The 21,156-nt window shown below is 35.9% G+C and overlaps 2 protein-coding genes across 7 annotated transcripts in view; one reads left to right on the forward strand and one right to left on the reverse strand.

Annotated features, from left to right (window-relative positions):
- Positions 1 to 1,788, reverse strand: part of MMUT (methylmalonyl-CoA mutase) — a 36,325-nt gene extending 34,537 nt beyond the window's left edge. The window contains exon 1 of the mRNA XM_040473727.1: positions 1,673 to 1,788. The gene's annotated coding sequence lies outside the window, so the exon portion shown is untranslated. The remainder of the gene's footprint in view (positions 1 to 1,672) is intronic.
- CENPQ (centromere protein Q) lies at positions 1,343 to 18,376 on the forward strand. Of its 6 annotated transcripts, none has more exons than XM_040473731.1 (10): positions 1,343 to 1,548; positions 5,825 to 5,856; positions 6,603 to 6,736; positions 7,475 to 7,523; positions 8,572 to 8,698; positions 9,389 to 9,457; positions 11,039 to 11,168; positions 16,070 to 16,189; positions 16,325 to 16,399; positions 17,603 to 18,376. In XM_040473731.1, the coding sequence occupies exons 3-10, from the start codon at positions 6,635 to 6,637 to the stop codon at positions 17,732 to 17,734; spliced, it is 804 nt and encodes a 267-aa protein (XP_040329665.1). In that variant the 5' UTR covers positions 1,343 to 1,548; positions 5,825 to 5,856; positions 6,603 to 6,634; the 3' UTR covers positions 17,735 to 18,376. The 6 variants fall into 6 exon arrangements, with proteins under 6 accessions (XP_040329665.1, XP_040329666.1, XP_040329663.1 ...); XM_040473729.1 differs by lacking the exon at positions 1,343 to 1,548 and adding an exon at positions 1,825 to 2,016; XM_040473732.1 differs by lacking the exon at positions 5,825 to 5,856.
- Positions 18,377 to 21,156: the final 2,780 nt, after the last annotated feature.

A 21,156-nucleotide genomic window follows, 5' to 3' on the forward strand; every position in this document is an offset into this window, starting at 1 on the left:
ATGTTATGCAGTTTCTTTAAAAAGGAGACAGGCTCAAAAAGTATTAAGTGAGGGGTGCCTGGGTGGCTCAGTTGGTTAAGCGTCTGACTTGGCTCAGGTCATGATCTCACGGTTCATGAGTTCGAGCCCTGCATGGGGTTCTGTGCTGACAGCTCAGAGTCTGGATGGAGCCTGCTTTGGATTCTGTGTCTCCCTCTCTCTCTGCTCCTCCCCCACTCGCGTTCTGTCTCTCAAAAATAAATAAACGTCAAAAAAAATCTTTAAAAAAAAGTATTAAGTGAAAGAATCAGGATTAAACATTGTAAATGCAGTATGTTCAACTGGGTACAAAGTACACAGAACAAAATGTAAAAAGAAATACAACAAAACAATTCCCTTTATTCTTTTAAAGCTACTATGATTTTTACTCTATTATATCCATGGGGTCCTTGTCATCCATCTTCTTGCAAGCATAATGCAAGCATAAACTACATGTACTAGCTTAAAAATAGGTGAGAGAAATAATTTATAACTGAAACATTACAGCAATGACATAAAAGGTAATTTGAAAACTGCCTGATATGAGATTGTAGACAGAATATATCACACTCATTTGCATAAAATACTGGTTCCCCAAACCTGGACAAATGATAGGAAAGAGCCCTCTATTTAGTGACTTCCAGAAAAACACATGGCAAATTCCAGAAAATCAAAGGCTGGAAACAGACATCACAACTACTACTGATGGCAACAGGACTTCTGACCTTTTCTCGCCATAAAGAGGCTTCAAGGATCCAAAGAAAAAAACATGTAAAACAAATATAAGTTACTGATGATTACAATATGTTAAAGAGTAATGATGAAGCCCATCCCTACAGACCCTCCCAAAATATGGGTAAAATACCTACCGTTCTGAATCAAATAACTCTCAAGTTCTGTTAATATGTGGTTCCACATTAATACTTTAGGAAAGGCTAACCACCTTCAATCAATGTTCAAACAATTTGGGTTGGAGCATGCAACAAGACACAGCATGCAAATTGTATTTAATATTAGCATAAGTGTATCATTAAATATTAGAAAATGATGGGAGAAAAATCATCAAGTGATTTAAAACTTTACACACATACACACACTATCCAAGGTTTCCAGCGTCTCAAAGATTGCTCTTTCAAGATAAAACAGAACAAGTTAGTAAATTATAATTTTATGTTAATTTAGACCTCTCTTTCCTATTTCTCCTCTTACCCTTCACTCCACAAGTATAGACAAAGTCATTTTCAGTCCTCCACCTTTTACAAATAACCTCACAGTAACAAGAGCTGCAGCCTAGAAGAGAGACAGCTGTGGCGCCCGCGCACCCCTCTGCAATCTTGCAAGCGCCCTCTGCCGAGCGGCATCTCGGGGTTTTGGGGTACCCGGGGGAAGATGGCGACATGGCCCCCGAGGCGAACTAACACCTTCTTTCCAGAAGTACCTCCGAATTCCCACTGATCACGCTGAAGGAAGTCGGTCGAGACTTTAAACCCAAGAAGATAGGGGAGAGCGGGATGCCCTCACAGTGGGAAGGTAAATAAGGAAGTCGGGAGGAGAAAAAGGACAGGCTCAGAGGACAAGGATAAATGGGGAGAGAGGAGTCAGAAGAATGGAGGGCAGTGAAAGGTGACATCCCTAAATACACAGTCTTACTCACGGCCTGCCTGTCTCAGACCTCGGCTGTGAGAGACGGCGGCTGGGCTTCGGAAGACCCAGCCCTAGAAGTCAGAGATCCACACAGCTGAACCCCTCACGGAGCTCGCGCAAAAGTCAGCTGGAGGAGTCAGGGGGTGTAGGCGGACACCGCCCTCCCTGCAGCCAATCTCGTCGCGCTCCCGTGGGCGCGCCTCTGATGACGTTAGAGGGGGGCTAGAATGCTCGCCTCTCTACTCCCCGGTTTCCGGTTTCTACCCGCCCACTTCCGGGCCTTGTTGACTTTTAACGGTTTTGGCGCCAATTGCTCAGAGTTTGGCCTACTGGAGCATTCAATAGGCACCTTTGGTGAGTAATGAACGCTTTTTATCGGCGGGTGCGTCCAGCTTGCGGAATGAGTTTTGTGGCCAGTGCGATTATGGCAGTCTCCGCGGCTTGTATTTCGGGAGCGTGAGATGATTTTCCAGTGAGAGGGAAATCACTTTTGGGGCCAGGATTGAACTGTTTGACTTGCGAGGCCGGAGTGAAGCCACGCCTGGCGCCTCAGTTCCTCCTTTCCCCAATTCATCCGCCTCCTCGTTCGTTTTCCATAATATCCTGCGGCCCATCTTGGGGCGAAGTGCAGCTCTAGAGATTAATATCTTTGGGTACTAAGGTAACTTCCGTCGGCAGCGTTGCTATCCCGAGGCATTTGTCAGGAGGTAAACATAGAGTATTTTTGTGTTTTGCCAGACTTGGCGCTCGCCCTGTGTGCCTATATAGAGCCCTAGGCTGAGAGAGTTGGTTTCCACGAATTTCAGCAAACAGATAAGGAAAACAGGACAGCGTAGGAGGTCTCCCTGTTTCCTACAGAGTAAGGGTAAATTCTTTACTGCAGTATAGTGTCTGGCCGCAAACCACCGTTCCAGTCTTATTTCTGTCCCATTACTCAGTCTTATTTCTGTCCATTACTCCCATACACATTAAAATATCGCTGAATTTTCCCTGTCCCTGTACAGACCAGTTTCTTTTAAACTGTTCTGCCATCAGGCTTTTGCTGTTTTCTCTCAAATACTTCATTCCTGGTCCTTCTGGCTAAATATTTCAAAATGTAGTTCACATGTTACTTTTTTTTTTCTGCATAGCATGTAGCATTCTTCCCCCACCCCCACACACATCATTTCGAGTCATTCATTTATTTGTCTTTTCTAGCTTTTTCACATGGTATGTAATTTTATATAGCAATTGTTTTCATATCTGTCTCTACCCACTACCGCTAGGCTGTGGTTTCCTGTGGATCTAAAACGGCAAAATTTCTATTCCTTTTCCATTTATATTAAAATTTCTATTCTAGTTCCTTTACAATTAACCCAAAAGTGATAGAAAATTATGACAGTTCTTTATTGAATTCTTACTATGTTCTAAGCATTTTACGTATTCTGTACAAAATTTTAGCTTCACAAAAACCTTTAATGTTGGTGCTTTTTAACTTTAACCCATTTTACCAGTAGGGAAATTGAACAACTTTACTTGCCTAAAATTGTACAGCTAGTTAAATGGCAGAGTTGAGATTGGGAACTAGGCCATTTATCCTTATCCCTGACTTGCTCTTGGCAGTGGTTCTCAATCTGATGTCCATTCCCACCAGGGGACAGTTTTAGTTGTCACAACCTGAGGGGCTGCAAAGAGAGGGTGCTTGCAACTAGAGACCATAACTGCTGCTAAACATCTTACAATGCATCCCCCACAACAAAGAGTTACCCCATCCAAAATGTTGATAGTGCGGAGGTTGAGAAACTTATTGCGCTATGGTTTAGTGCCTCAAATAGGTATCGATGAAAATGGTGCATCTCCTCTTGCCGGTAGTCAAAGACCAACTTTTATTTATTTATTTATTTACTTTTAATCTGTCACAACTGATTCTTTTGTACAGTACAACCCAAAATTAATTACTAGTCAAACCCGTAGAGTATATAACATCAAGAATGAACACTAGTAAACTTTGGGTGATATGATATATCAGTGGAAGTTCATGAATTGTAGCAAATGTACCACTCAGGTGTGGGAAGTTGGTAGTGGAAGAGGCTGGGGGTAGTGAGTGGTTACAGAGGGTATATGGGTACTCTACATACTTGCTGCTTAATTTTGCTGTGAACCTAAAACGTCTCTAAAAAAGAAAGTGGTGTTTGTTTGTTTGTTTGTTTTTAATAAATTACTGGAAAAATGACATTTAAAAAGAAAAAAACAACCAATTATTTTATAGTCAAGTTCAGTATACATAAAATTGTTGCCAAATTGCAATAAAAGTTTCTAAAGGGATACTGTCATTTTATATATTTAAAAGGACTGTCATAGTTTGTGAGTTAAATTTGGAGTAGCAGTAAATTATATGTTCTTGAATAAAGAATATCAAGAAAAATTGATAAGCAGAACCAAACTATACATAAGTGCCAGGGGAAAGTTAGAGACCATAAGAGCCCACAGACTTTTAGAGTGGAGTGGTGTGGTTAGGAGGCATGGAGGACAGGTGGTTCATGCTCTGGGAGGGTGGACGGAGGCAAGCGAGCAGCTCAGGTAGAGGGCATAGTGCATGCATACTCAAAGTGTGTTCAGGAAATCCTCAAATGTACGAGAGAGAGAGAGAGAGAGAGTCTTACAAGGAGTAGTGGGAGAAAAATATGGAGCTAGGCAGGGCTAGATTGTTCAGGACTGTAAATGGCATGGTAAAGAGTTTGGGTGTTGTATGCTAGGTATTGGGGAAGGATTTTTTTTTTTTTTTTTAACTTGAGATAATAATTTATTTTGTTCCAGAATTTGGGATCAGAAACAACTTGGTAGGACTGACTCATATCTTTTCCATACAGGATCAGCTGCAGCATATTGATTGTGGCTCAGGTACATGCCAGGCTGGCAAGTTGGTGCTGGCTGCTTGTTGGGAGTTCAGCTGGGGATTTTGCCTGGGGCTTCAGTTCCTCTCCAAGTTAGCCTTCCTTATAGCATGGTAGCTGGGTTCCTAGACCAAATATCCTAAACATGATGAAGTTGAAGCTGTGATTCTTTCCATGTTTAGGCCAGGAAACTGGTACAGAATCATTTCCACCGTATTCTACTGTTCAAACAGTAGAATGCCAGGATTTAAGATAAGGGAACATAGACTCCATCTCTCAATAATTGGAGTGAGAAGGAATTTGCACCATTTTTAACCTATCGGATGAAGTGAGTACTAAATTCCAGCCCTCTTTTGCTGCCTCGCCCAGATACTCTTCAGTGAACAACCTGTACTGCTGTATATATGGCAGCCTTCCAGGAGAGGTCCACAAGTGAAACTCTCATGTGGTTTGGCTTTTTTAAGTAGGGGAAGTATAAGGGCATGGATGACAAGTTGAGAAAATCGGGCATCTCAGGAATATAACACGAGAGACTAGGCGTAAAGCACCACATTGTTCAAGAGCAGGGTAAAGTGTATTTTAACTTTCACGGCTTTTTGTCAATGATCTTACAAGTAGTCCTTAAGTGTAGTTGGTGATTGTTCAATTAATTATGTCTCACTATTTGTGTTAATCTTACTGAAAAAAATCTTGAAACTTCACCTTTTAAAATTTGAAGAAATAGATTTATCCGAAGTACCTCCTTTATTATCTCTCAATCTCCGTATATATTTAAACTCTAAAATTTTAAATTTTAAATTCCATTTAAATTTTAAATGGAAATTTACATATCTAACTGTATATGCCTAGAAAACATATATATGTAATGTATACACACACATATATGTATACCTCATTTTATCATACTTCACAGATACCGTGTTCTTTACAGATTGAAGGTTTGTGGCAATCCTGCATCAGCAAGTCTTTTGACTCCATTTTTCCAACAACATTTGCTCACTTCCTGTCTCTGTTACATTTTGGGAATTCTTGGAATATTTCAAACTTTTCCACTATTATGATATTTGTTATGGTGATCAGTGATTGACTTGCTGAATGTTCAGATGATGGTTAGCATTTTTCAGCCATAAAGTATGTTTTAATTAAGGTATGTACATTGGTTGTGTTTTTAGACATAATGTTATTGCACACTTACTAGACTACAGTATAATGTAAACATAACTTTTACATGCAAATGAAACCAAAAATTTCATTTGACTCACTTTATTGCAGTATTCATTTTATTGCAGTGGTCTAGAACAGAACCTGCAATATCTCCCAGGTATGTCTGCAAACACATTCACACACCCCTCCATGTATACTGTACCTAACTTCTAAGCTACCTACTCCTTATGGTCTAATGCAAGAATAAACATCCTATTCCTCTGTTCCTTTTAACAGTGAAAAGTTTGGTGACTTACTAGTTAGTAGATAGGGAAAAGGAGTCATTCTAAATGTTGTCATTGACATCTTCATCCACTTCTGTGCCTGTTTGTAATTTGTGGGAGGACAGGGTAATCAGTATACTTCTGTGCTTTTTTAAAATGCAAATAGCCCAAGCAGAGTTAGAGCTTAAATCCTTATGAGTGAATTTTCCACCTGAATTTCCACAACATAGATTCATAATATGATCCTAAAGATTATCTCCTTTCATAAGGAGAATGGAGAATATCTGTGACTAGAGTAAGACAATTTAATACCTTATATTTCCATTTTCTTGGATCTAAACATGGAGATAATGTTACTGTATTGAGGAAGTATAAAGTAAGAAATGCAAAAGCATTTTCACATAATTTTGTAAAGCCATAAAAATGGAAGATATTTTTAAGAATGAAATTGAATTAGACACACTTACTTTAATAATAACTGATGTTTGTTTTGAAATATGTTTAAATGTTCTAAAAACAATACTGTCCCAAAACTTTCATTACGATTTTTTTAAAGCAAATTTGGAACATGTATAGTAGCTCTTTTTAACAAAATTCGTTATGCAGGCTTAAGCTTTTCTGTGTCCTTTTATCTTTCCAGACTTTTTGTTATGATTGTTCTGTTTAATCAAGATGTCTAACAAAGCAGGGGCTTCCAAGAAAAGACCTCAACAGTTAAAAAAAAACCCAAAACGAAAAACTGATGATGAAGAAGTGGAGTTACCAGAGAGAAAGGTAATGAAAATACTGAGTTTATCATTTAGAACATTGTGATTGAAAATATCATCTGTTCTATGTGAAGGAATATGTGAAGACTAAAGGGCAGTTTTACTACAAATTGTAGTAATTCATATTATGTGGGAGCTATTGCAATATGATTTGTAAAAGTTCTCAGATGAAAATTATGTATTTCAATTTCCAAAGATACTGATCAGAGAATTATTTTCAGGAAGGGGTAATGGGGCATTGCTAAGGTTTAAATGTGAAGACTAGGAATAAAGTGTATAGAGATTCTATGTTAAAAGGAAAATCTGTGAGTTAGGAGAAGATATATTTATTATCATAGAGAAAAATTACTTTGGGAGAAATTAGCTTCTGTGTACCATCATTGTGCCCCTCTCTTCCAAAATTTTTATTATAAAATAATTTTAAAAATGTGTTTTTCCCTATGTTTTTTTGTAGGTGAAGTATATAACACTATTTCACAGGCAAAATGACTAACAATTTCTTTAAAACATTCTTTGACATTGTATGGAATTCTGCTGTACATTATCACCATTGTCCAGGAATTGCTTTAGTATATCTGCTGCCTGTGATAAATACACACTCTTGTTCTGCAGAAGTGGCAATCTACTTTTTTCCATCTTGTCGGAAGATATATGGATACTCTTCGACGTACATGACAAATATATATCAAAAACGCTATCTTTTTACCTGATGCTTAATTATGTGTGCATGTGTTTTTTCCTTTAGGTTAGAAACACAGCAAAAAATAAAAATCCAAAGCATCTGCCTTCTGAAGGTATTTATTTTCTCTAGCTTATTTAACTTGTCTGTCGGTCTCAATACTATCTGTATTCATGAAAAAATTCTCAGCATCTTGTTTATGAGTTCTGGAAAAGATAGTGATAAACAGCTGCATTCTCATTTTTGCAAGAATAAGTAGTACTTGTTAGTTATTTTCTTCAACTGAAATTTTACTTACCACCTCTAGCAAAATATTGTGTAGGATTCTAAATTGATAGGAACTAGAAAAAAACCACTGTCCCATAGTCTGAATTATTACTGATTTGTGACATGGAGACACATGATTTCTCTACTGATTTCTCTTTAAAACAGATATACTTCTGTCCTACCACCATTGTATAGATTAGTTTGGAGCTACTGTCCAATTTTGTTTGGAGTAAGTTAGTTTGGAGCAGTCATCTTTACTTAAGCATCACTTCTTTGAAGAATTCCCTCCGTCTTCTCACCAAGACCAAGCTAGGTCCTCTGGTTTTATATTACTGTAGTGCACATAGTACATAGAACTTTTTCTTTTGTAATGCTTTGCATACTTCTAATTATAATTATTTTATCTCCCTTCTCTCCAGAACTAATCTTCAGAGGAGCCAGTAGCATATCTCCTTTGTTTATCCCTTATAAGTAGAACAACATCAACAACCTAGGAGACCCTGAATATTTTGTTCCAGTTGCCATTCAACATTTGGTAGAAATAGCTTTCTAGTCTTCTCAATGAAGCTCTTTAATTTATATCATTTCTGGGAACCAGACTTTTATATTGAATCCTAATAAGTGTAGCCTGGTTCTTCATTTAGAATTGTCTTGGGTTTGTATCTGCAATGTCAGCTACTAATATTTTAGCTAACATAATAATAGACAGCATATTCATATTTGACACTTGACATATTATGGCTGTGCAATAAAAAAGAAGTTAAACGATTCCTGCAGTTTTATAATATTTTGGTTCTTGTAATTCTATTAGCTTTTTAAAGTAAATTTATACTTGAAACTCTTCCTAAGTAAAAACATAAAACTTTGAGATTGACCAGAGTCTCTTCTCTCACCAGTAACAGGACGAACAGAGAATACTAATCTAAAACGGGTAAAGGTAGCATTCAACAAGAGAAAAACCTGGCAGCCTCTTTCAAAGAGGAGCAGAGAGCATTTACAAGCTATGATGGAATCAGTAATAATGTAAGTATGAAATTTTTTCACTCCTGATTTGTACTCAAATGTTTCCTACAAACGGTATCCTTTTAACTGTCATTATTTGTTTTATGGTGGTAGGGTATTTTTCTCTTTCAGAAGAAGATACACGTAATGTCTTGTGATGCTATTAGCCTTAAGCAAGAAGTCTTTATTAATTTCAGAAGCTTATCATTCCATCAAAGAAAGAAAAACAAAGCCTATGTGGCATAGCTTGCTATTTGTAAACTTTAAAGTTGTTCCCTTACTAGGGATATTTAGGAAGAAGTTGAGTTGAATTGGCACTATACGTAAGCTACCATCGTGCTAAAGGGGATATAAAGATGGATTCTGCCATCAAGAAACTGAACTCATCTAAATTAATTACAATAATAAAATGTAATAAAAAGAATTTTGATTCTATCTCTGCTTAAAATGTATTTAACATTTTAAGTTATTTATTTTATTAACATATTTTATATTATATTATATTATATATATTAACATATATAACATATTAACATATTTTATTAACATTTTATTAACATTAAGTTATTTATTTTATTAACATAAAATAAAAAGTGATTGATTCTTCCTGGCTAGTATGAGACACATGAAAGAAATCAGAGAGAAAAAAGTAAACATTGTATTAGTTGTATTTCAAACTACTACTTATTCAATATCTTTTTTCTTTTCCAGAACAATTTTGAGTAACAATATTAGAGAACATGAACAAGTTCAGTATCATCTTAACTATCTAAAGAAAAGGTAATATAGTTATGCAATAGAAAATTGTTAGAACATAATTAGTAAAAATCTGATCTGTTCCTATGTTATCAGAACAGACATTTGTGGGATATAAAGTTTTTCTTTCATACTGGGTTTTCATTGTTGTTGCTTCTATTGTTTTAAGATGAACAATTTGGAAATGTATATTCTAAACTGCTGCTGCATGCAATTCTGAAGTTAAGAGAATTTATTAAGGAAAGAGTCTGAAAATCACAAAATGCCTACTTCTACAGTTCATTGTTTTGTATTGGGATTTGAAAAAATATTTTGTCAATTTTAACTCCCTTCATGTTGAGCAATTTGAAGTTAACAGTTTACTGTTCTTATCTGGTATTTTTTGGAGGATGAGTTTTGGTTTCCACTCTTGTTAAAACCCTACAAATCTTAAGTTGTAGGGTTTTGGAGAATGCCAAAATGCTGCTGCTAGGTAAAAGCAACCAAATTTAGATATTCCTCCTTGATTTCTTCCTCGAATTCAAGAATCAAATCTAGGAAAGCTGTATTGCTCCCTGCTACAAGTGAGGGTAGTAATAGGTTAGTTTCTATTGGTGATCTAATCAACCTGGTTTGAAGGAGGCTTTCTTAGCCTTGTTTTGTTAATTTTTTTCTGTTTTTAATTTGTTTTTTTATCTTTTTGTTTTTAATTTGTTCTTCAATTTTTTTCCTTTATATATTTAGAAAGGATTTCTTAACTTTAATATTGAATAGTATTTATGATGACAGTACTTTTGACAAAGCACTCTATTTTTTGAATGTTTATTTATTTTTGAGAGAAAGAGAGACAGCGGGAGAGGGTCAGAGAGAAGGAGACACAGAATCCAGAGCAGGCTCCAGGCTCTGAGCTGTCAGCACAGAGTGTAACACTGGGCTTGAACTCATGAAACACAAGATCATGACCTGAGCCAAAGTCAGACACTTAACCAATTGAACCACCCAGGCGCCTCTGAACAAAGCACTTTAATCTTCATGTTTTATTTGCCTTAAACTCTATGGCACTCACTTATCTTCAAAGCCATTGTTAGAGTAACTGATATAGAAGTTCTTTTTCATTGGTCACATTGTCTGAGACAACTGAAATATAGCATCCAGGGTCATAATTATGACTTACAGAGTAGTGTTCCATCTTTTATCCAACAATCACAATAACCAATAGAATTATGTGCTATAATAGTCCAGGAAACACTTTCAGAAGATACAAGGAAAGTTTTACTTTAAAATATGTATAAATGAAATTGTATAAAAATTAAATTGTATAAATAAATGTATATAATACAATTAATTGTTAAATATGTAAAATAGAATTTTTTCCTTTCTTGAAGCAGCTTAAGTGCCCTATGATTTGAGATAAATCTTAATAAATTGAAAGGTTTAAAGATGATGTGTCATGGCTTTTTATGGGTGACTCACTGCTAATGTTAGCCACTGTTAATAAAAGAATATTATAGCCCTTGGGAATATGAGGTCAGAGAAGAGATGGCAACAGTACTTCAAACAGAACAAAAAACAAAAATAATGGTACTAAAAAAGTAAATATAATTATGTTTTTATTTTATCCCTAAGATTGCTACAACTGTGTGAAAATCTTAAAGTCCCTCCCAAAAAGCTGAAAGATTTAACTAATGTGTCAAGTCTACTGAAAATGGAAAGGGCAGAGCACAGAGCTAATGAAGAAGGTCTGGCATTATTGCAGGTATGATATTTGAACAGGGAGTCTGTAATTAGAGAATTAGGAGAAAGGGGAAGAAAACAAGAAATTATTTTAATTATCATGATATTCTCTGAGTAATGAATACTGATATTAGAACAAGTAATTCATTAAATTATTATTATTATTTTTATTATTATTAGTCAAAGCAAAAACTTTGCCTAAACTTTGGGCCTCTAAAGTTAAAAGTACTTCTAATATATTAATGATTAGCAATTCTATTTTTTTTATCTGACTTTAACTGGACTACTATTTTGGATTATCAAATTACAGGAGGTCATCACTAAATGCTATAGAATTTCAAAACATTATATTAGTTTTTCCATTCTGTATATGGTACTTATTGACAAGAAGAGCATGGTCATCATTATTATTGTTGTTTATTATCATTATAGCTAACATGTAATGAGGGCTCTCTATGTTCTAGGCACTACTCTAGGCACTTATATCCCTTAATTCTAAAAATGACTTAAAGAGGTCTATGCCATGTGATCTCATTTTACAAATGTGAAAAAAGAGACATCCAATACTTTTAGCTAAAACTTACACATACTGCTTCAAGTTATGATGTAGACCTTAGCCCAACTTCAAATTCTGATTCTTGATCATTTTCTTGTAGAAGGTAATGGGAGATAACATTGGGTATCATGATTAACTTCAGACTTTTAATTAGTCAATATTTGAACATTTAAGAAAAGCAAACTTAGGGGGTTTATTAAATAGTTAGACGTTATATCCCTTAGCCACTTCAGAGCAGTTTGTGGGTAATGGCACATAGGTCTTTGTTAGCAATTCAGAAAATACAGTTTGGGTGGTAGTTTATGCAAGGAATGTGCATGCCCAAGGATTTCTAATAATTCAGAATTCACATTTTATTCTGGTTTTTCCATACAATCAACATTGGATGGATTTGATTCTGAGCAACAAATTTACATATATTATAAATTAATGAAATGTATATAATTTACATATATTATAAATTAATGAATCATATACGTTTTAAATAGAAACTCCACTTCCTTCGTGTTGTGAGATGATAGCCAAGTTTTTATCCCACTGTTACTACTTTTTAAGAGTATATTTTAACTACTGATATAGTTCCACCATGTAATGAGCACCTGGATGACATTAATACAGGTTATTTTTTTTATTTCAGCTTTATAGGCCTATAATCTTAAGATATTTGAAGCGTGCATTGTAGTGACTTGATATATGTACACTTTGTGAAAGCATTCCCTCATCTGGTAAATTCACACATCATCACCTCACATGATTTTTTTATTTTGTGTGTGGTAAGAACATTTAAGTTCTCTCAGCAAATTTTAAGTGTACAGTACAGTGTTGTCAGTTATAATCACCTTGTTTCACACTAGGTCGTCACACCTCATTCATCTTATAGCTGAAAATTTGTACCCTTTCCTAACCTCTCCCCATTTCCTCCATCCCCCAGGCCCTGGTAACCACTTTGTTACTCTTTTTTGTGAGTTTGACTTTTTTTTTTTAAGGTGATTTTAAAGTAAATGATGGCAAATGTTATCTTAACATTTAATATTTGCATAAACCACTTGAAAGTGATCAAACATCGTAAATGATACTGTGATTTTTATAATACTTGGAAGCATTTCTGTTTTACAGCAAAAACTGGACCTCCATATGCCAAAAGGGTAAATAGAGTTAAATGGAAAAAACTGTTTTCTCTGTACTCAGCACCCCTGACACCAAATGTGTGGGTTTTCCATGAAGCACTTTTCCAGTTCTCTGCAGACACCAACTAGGTGTCCTACAATTTCATTCAATTCTGACACTACCTGAAATTAGTACAGACCCCACAGGTTAAGGGCTCAGTCTCACAAGACTGCCCCCCACTTCAGATGACAGTTGCCATCCACTCCTGTACTTCTGACCAACCAAGTACAAATCAGGTATTGCCATGACCCTCTCCTCACTTTCAGTAATTTGCTAGAACAGCTTACAGAATTCAGGAAGTCACTTTACTTACTATTACCTGTTCATTATAAAGGATACATTCAAGAACAGCTAAGTGGAAGAGATACATAGGGCAGGATATAGGGGAAGAGTGTTGCCCTCCCAGCACCCCAACGTGTTCGCTAACCTAGAAGCTCTCTGAACCCAGTGTTTACAGTTTTTATGGATCCTTCATCACGTGAGCATAACTGAATATCCAGCCCCTTTCCCCTTCTCAGGAGATCGAGGAGTGGGGCTAAAAGTTCCAACCCTGTACTGACATGGTGGGTTGCTCTGGCAACCAGACTCTGTCCTCTCTAAATCATTCATTATTAGCATAAACTCAGGTAAGGTTGAAAGGGGCTTATTATGAATAGAAAAGATGCTGCTGTCACCCCAATCACTCAGCAGATTACAAGGATTTTAGAGGCTCTGTGCCAGAAACCAGGGATGAAGACCAAATACGTATTTTTTATATCACAACATTACAACAGTCCTGGTTTTGCTTGCTTAATATTCAGTTACTCAATGGAAGCACTGTTGGCATTTTGGGTATAAGAGTTCTTCATTGATATAATAGAGCCTTTGAACTAGGAGTTTGTAGGTTTTGTCTGTATCCATCAGTTTTCCGCTGTGTGTCTTAGAACTGCTGCTTTTCCCCACTGTAGCCTAGAGTTATTCTTGATGGTGACTTTCCAAAACCTGTATCAGCTAATGAGTAACAAGTTGTATTCATGCAACAACAGTGTGTTCATTGAGCTCTCTCACTCCGTGATGATACTAGGGAAAAGGCAGTCAGCAAAGTCTTGGAGTGACTCTGAGAAGGTGGTAAAAGATCTGCTGGGCCTTAGTGTTTAATCTCTGTGGATCTCTGCATAAGAACAGAACCATAGAATTTCACAACCAAAGTTAACATAAGAAAATGTACAAATAAGGACAAAAAATAATCCACAGATAACAAAAGCATACCAAAAACATGTGTTCACAAAACAGATGAACACTAACCTAATTGTCAAGCAAACAAAAAGAAATTCAGAAAAACTATAGAGGGTATGGAAAAAATCACTAATCAGGATTAGAGATACCAAAAACTGCAGCTACAGAATTCAGGGAAGAATTAAAAGTAAAAGAAAGAAACCTTTCAGGTGTACAGACTAAATTAGAAGGAGAATTAAACACAACAGATAATACTTACAATAAACAAAATAAAGAGAAAATTTTAAGAATCAAAAAGAAACATGGAAATTTTTAAAGGTATTGAGAAAAAGTGACAAATGTAAGAGCTCAGCAAAGAAGATATGGCATAGGTAGGGTAGGAATACCCGAAGAAGGTAACCAAAGTGATGCAACAAAATAATTTTTTAATTACAATGGAAATTTGTAGTCCTATTAATACTGTTTTCTGTATCCAGTGCTGTTATTCATTCCCTCTGGGTTGGGTCATATGGTGGCCCCCAAAATAAGATGCCCAAGTCCTAACCCTGGAACCTGCGAATGTGACCTTATTTGGAAAGAGTCTTCCCAGATATAATTAAGGATCTCGAGATCATCCTGGATTATCTTGGGTGGGCCCTCAATCCAAAGAGAGTTGTCTAGTAAAGAGACAAAAGTGGCCTTATGCGGAGACGTGGAGGAAAAGTCTGTGTGGGGAAAAAAAAAAAAGATGCAGAAATTGGAGTGCTGTAGCCATAGAAGCCAGAAGAACCAAGAGAGGATTCTCCCTTAGATATTCCAGAGGGATCTGGAATCTGCCCTGCCAACACCTTGCTTTGGACATCTGCCTTCAAGAACTGTGAGAGAATAAATTTCTGTTTTAAGCCACCAAGTTTGTGTTTGTTATGGCAGGAAGGGAATACATGCACCTTACATATAGTGGTATTGGACAGCACTCTTCAAAATCCAAAAGCCAAGTCACAGGAAATTCAGGGCTGAGGAACAGGTGAAACTTGACCAGCAAATGCTACAAGGCAAACTCTCTAGTTTCTAGTACAAGTAAACTGGAAGTAACCAAAAAAATTGGAGTGGAAAACAAGAGATGAAAAGAGACTTCATATGCACTTATTATAATGACCAGAATCTAGAACATGGAAAACAATAAATGCAGACAAGGATGTGGAGCAACAGAACTCTAGCTGGTGGGAATGCTAAATGGTACAGCACTTGGGAATACGGTTTGGCAGCGTCTTAAAATGAAACATACTCTTACCACACAATCCAGCAATCACGCTCCTTGGTATATTGCATATGGGTGTTTGTGGTAGCTTTTATTCATAATTGCCAAAAGTTGGAAAAGTCCAAGATGTCCTTCAGTAGGCAAATGGATAAATAAACTGTGGCACATCAGACAATATTATTCACCACTAAAAAGAAATGAGCTATTAAGCCCTAATGAGACATGGAGGAACCTTAAATGCATATTATAAAAGAAACCAAACTGAAAAGGCTACACATACTGTATTACTGCAACTATATAACATGACAGTGCTCCAGAAGTGGGAAAACTGGAGAATAGAAAGATGAGTGATTGCCAGGTTTGTGTGGTGGGGATAGAGACGAACAGGCAAAGCACAGATTTTTAGGCCATCAGTCCTGGGGCTCTGCCACATTTGCACGGATCTTCCAGGATCTCTGATTGTAGCAGTTTTGCCTAGTTTTTGAGGAAATATTCTTGTACATGGGGTATATAGATCTCCTTGCTCCAGGGAAATTAAGTTTCCTTACAATGCATTATTATATTGGTAAATTAGTTTCTAGGAAGTCTACTTTTTGAAAGAGAAAAAAAGAAATATACCGGTTTCTTCCAAAAGTGTTTCACTGTATGAGATATTTTTTAAAAATATGTATATGTATATTAATACCTATTTGGGTTTCAATTAATAATATATTCAGTTTAAAATATTAACTTTTTATTTCGGACTCAGGAGGAAATAGATAAAATACTAGAGACCATAGAGTCAATGACTGGGAATATTCACAGCCTAAAGAACAAAATTCAAATTCTGACAAGTGAGGTGGAAGAAGAGGAAGAGAAAGTAAAACAGGTAATTGCTTAATAATGTATTGCTAGAGTGTGGATAAAAGTTTTAATGCTTATCTTCCACCAAGACAACTTTTGAATGTAAGAAGAGAGAAATCAGCCTTTTGAAATAATCTGTAGCTTTCTTTTTCAACTTTAGATGTTTCAGATAGATAGTGGGGTACTCTGTCTTCCAGAACTTTCTCAGAAGAGTCTCAAAGCTCCCACACTTCAGGTAAATGCCAATTTACCGTATCAACTATATCACCAGTTATGAATTGCATATATAAAACCATAATATCCTTTTCTTTTTTTAAAACAAATGAAATACATAAGTTTTTAGTAAACATTATTTTTCTCATTTGACAAAATGGTTTGAACATATTTCTTTGTGAGCATCTTGTAGATCTGTCTCATTCTTGTCAATAGCTTTATAACATCCCATTATATGAATATACCATTCCATAATTTGTGAATTACTAAAATGAAGACTATTTGCAATTATTTGCTCAGTACACCCTTATACATACATCTTTACATATTTGTGTGGTCATAAGTGTAGGATAGATTTCTGGAAGTAAATTCCAATAGTTGAGTTTATGCTTCTAAAAATGGCCTATAACTCTTCATAAAATAGTGCTGTGTTATTTGTAGCCGACTATATGCTGGTATCTGCCTTCACAGGTTCCCAGTAGGTATTATAGTGTAAATGTTTATAATAGGGCACCTGGGTGACTCAGTCACCGGTTAAGCATCCAATTCTTGATTTCAGCTCGGTTCATGATCTCATGATTTGTGAGATCAAGCCCCCTGTCAGTGCGGAGCCTGCTTGGGACTCTTTCTCTCCCTCTTTCTCTGCCCCTCCCCACTCATGCTCATTCCCTCTCTCTCTCTCAAAATAAATAAACTTTAAAACATAACAATTTAAAATAGGCTTATGTATAATCCATTTAGGGTGAAAGGAGAGGAAATGGGCAGAGGGAAAACAGAATAATACAAATTTGAAAGAACAGAAATAAGTTGATGAGTACTGAAGTTTGGATGATGGATATATGAGGCTTTGTACCATTTTCTCTAACATAATTGACATTTCTTATAATAAAAGGTTAAAAACTAATTATATGGGTGAATATGGTCAAAAAGTATAAACTTCCAGTTATGAAATCAATGTGAGGATATAATGTAGAATACAGTAACTAGTCAATAATACTGTACTGTATATTTGAAAGTTCCTAAGAGAGTAAATCTTAGAAGTTCACATCACAGGAAGAATTTGTAGCTATGTATGGTGATAATTGTTAACTAGACTCATTGTGGTGATCGTTTTGCAGAATATACAAATACTACATCATTGTGTTGTATACCTGAAATTAATGTTCTATGTCAATTATATCTCAATTTTTTTTTTAATTTTAAACTAATTCTGTTATACCCACAGAAAGAAATTCTGACGTTAATTCCAAACCATAATGCTCTTCTGAAGGACTTGGATGTTCTCCATAATTCACCCCAGATGAAGAATATGTTAACTTTCATTGAAGAAGCCTATAAGAGACTGGATGCCTCTTAATGAGGTTTTTTTTTTTTTTTAGACTGTTCCATATTAATTTAATGCCTATGAATTTATAAAACTGTTACTTGTGATGATATTGCAAAGGGTGAGTCTTCTTCAGGATGTATTTCCAATACACACTTAAAATTAGCCTTATAGATCTGTTAGCATCTAATGTCCTAAAAACTGTTTTGAGTAGTTGCCAAAACTGAGAACTCACATTTCTGTTGCTGTATCTCTGGTTATTTGCCTGAAGCCATGAAACAAGGAACAGTCACAATCTAATGATTTACAGTGACTGAATTGAACTCATTTATTGGCTAGTGCAGTGGATATGTGGTACTGTCATATATAAAGTGTGTGTAGTAGCTGGTACATAGAAACATAATTGTTTGCTAGCATTATTATCCTTTAGCTCATGACTTGCATTTTCTGTGTGGTTATCTGGAACTTGAGAAATCCCCAAATGCCTTAATTCTTTTACATAACCCCCTGGATTTTTGTGGCATAATTAAGATTTGCCAGGTGTCTTTGCCTTTGGAGGTAGCATGACCATATTTCTTTGGTTGGTTATTGACTAGATGTTGAATATATTCCACTATTATCAAAGCATACTTTATCTAAAAGAAACCTAAGCACATTTATCCCTTAAAAGAAAAATCAAACAAAAACCCCTTTCTATAAACCTTTTCTCATTGTAGTAATAAGTATATGTGTGTGTGTGTGTGTGTGTGTGTGTGTGTGTGTGTGTGTGTATATATATATATAATATGAGTAAATTATCATTTGAATATATTAAAAGTCTTTTCTGTACACTACAGTATATTGTCTGATTTGCTTTTATTTATTTGTAAAATAAAATAACAAATAAATGTAATTTCTTGGGGCACCTGGATGGCTCAGTTGTTTCAGTGTCCGACTTTGGCTCAGGTCATAATCTCACAGCTCATGACTTTGAGCCCCCACATCGGGCTCTGTGCTGACAGTTCAGAGCCTGGAGCCTGCTTCACATTCTGTGTCTCCCTCTCTCTCTGACCCTTTCCCACTCATGCTCTGTTTTTTTCTCTTTGTCGAAAATAAATAAACAGTAAAAAAATTTTTAAAAACAACTGCAATTTCTCATCAATTTTCTTTCTAGCCTAGACGATCTTGTCAGTTAAGGTAGAAGGTCCCATAATTGTGTTGATACCCTCCAGGCAGAAACACAACCTTAGTTAAAAAGTTCCAACTAAAGCTCATTGCAGTAAGGGAGACCACACTGTCATGTGGAACCCTAGGGAGCTTTAATGAAAGAGTCAAAAGCAATATCCTTTTAGGAAATAATGGTCAAGGAGAACATTAATAGATCTTAGAGGAAGTCTTCAAGAAAGGAAACCTGCGGTGCAGCGTTTAAAGAAAACATTTTGCTATACTTGGGACTGCCTGCTAAGTGCCAGGCAAAGGAACTAAAAGTACAAGGTAATACAAAATCTGTGAAGCCCCTCACTTGGAAACTTGGAACTTTTGTTTTTAGAGTGACGAACAGAGCCCCAACTTACAGATCTTTCTCATTAATCATGATGTTTACAATAGCTTTTGATGGGAAAGATGAGTTAATTAAATGTCTGCTATTTCTCTCAGAGCATCCATTCAAGGTTATTGCATGTCTGCTGGAATTTTTATTCACCATTTTTACTGAGTAATCAGTTCTTCACCATGCATGAACCGGTCATATTACCCTCTTACAGCTTTGAAAAGTATGTGATCTAATTTTGAGAGGTCTACAGTATCTTCTGGCACGTGGCAGGCAATCGAAAACATACACAATATTTTCTTCGAAGACTAAATTTTGGTATACCCTTTGTGACGAATTCAAGAGTTAATCACAGACCCAAATAAAAGTAAAATTTAACTGTGTGGGGTCCCAATAATTCAGATGACTGTCCTATGGAGTATCCTCACTCACCTAAGTTTTCATATGCACAGACCATGACAGCTATGGAACACTTCCTCTCCACAAGTGGAGAGTGCCACTTGCCACAAACTTTCAAGGCTAAAACATATATATTTTGGAATGGCAGATAGTGTTCATATATAGCATAAAAGGGGCAAGGTAAACTATGATTTGGAAGGTGAATGGGTAGCCTATACAGATATGTGGCAGAACTTAGTGCACTGTCATTTAAAATTCCTATCTTATAGGAGCCCTTCTATTTTCCTCAACTTTCAGTTGGGCATATGTTTAACAAACAAGTTTTGTTTAAATATGACTCACCTGCACTGGAACCTAAAATTACAGGATTTACTTTATTTGGTTGGATAGAATTTCCTGGCATTCTCAACCAAAAGATAAATGCAGGTGCACCTGTCAAAATTAAGTATGTAAATCGTTCAGTTTGGCTTAGTTTTCAAACAAAAGTCTTCTAAATCCTCTGATGTTTCACTCATTGTCAAGAAATACTCAACTTTGAGGAAGGGAGAGGAAAGAAGGAAAATGAGCAGAGAGAAGTTCAGATTTCCCATTTGGGCTTCATCATGTACAAAGTAACTTGAGCCATTTTTGTATTCTAACCAGCTTTTCCTAAGAGTTGCTGCCATTGGATGTATTTCGTTGCTAGTAGACCAACATACAACCACTTTATCTTGGCTTAGATGTTTGCTCTCATTAAAGTGACCTGCTGTTATGCAGGCTATGAAATTGTGTAGCAACTATATCCAAAGATGGGTTGATAGCTGCTAAAATTGGACAAAGAGGAAGATGAAGAGATGACATTTTCAAAATTCAATAAAACTACTACAGACAATTTCATTTTTTTCTTTCATAATTCAGTTTTTATTGGTTGTTCTGAGGATCAGTACCGACAATTCAACTTGTATACACTTCTCGATGTATGTACCAAAAATCTAAAAAATCATGTACTTGTGATTCTTTTCTAAGTTATGCCAGTGACCCTCCAGCTTAAAATTTGGAGCCAAACTTTCCTTAACAGTGTATCAAGTACGAATATCTTCAAATATTGATATGCTGTTACATTAAGTCCCATTAATTCACAATTTGATATACTACATACTCAAGTTTTTAATCTTGCACAGCACATTAACAAAGTTACTAGGAAACTGGACTACCATGACCAAGAATGTTACAGAATTCACAAAATTCTGACAGGGAGAGCCAAGATCAAGGAGTGGTTTTCTTTAGGAAACAATTCTGCCAAAAACAACATGGTAATAGAAGTATAATTTAAAATGTTCAAGACATATTAAATGCATGACTGACTCCAAATTGCCACTTAGGATGCTTGTTTTTAGAGTATATAAAAACTACCCCATCTATGGAATGTTAAGCTGAAACCCAAGACAATCAGAGCCTCCCATATTCAATATCCCACTATTTCGTGGTTGTACCAAAAAAATAAACAACCAGTAAATGACTTCACTGCTAAAAAAAAAAAAAAAAAAAA

This window comes from Herpailurus yagouaroundi, unplaced genomic scaffold (genome assembly GCF_014898765.1).
Source record: "Herpailurus yagouaroundi ecotype Mexico unplaced genomic scaffold, PumYag 139, whole genome shotgun sequence".
In the NCBI taxonomy this organism is placed as follows: Eukaryota; Metazoa; Chordata; class Mammalia; order Carnivora; family Felidae; genus Herpailurus; species Herpailurus yagouaroundi.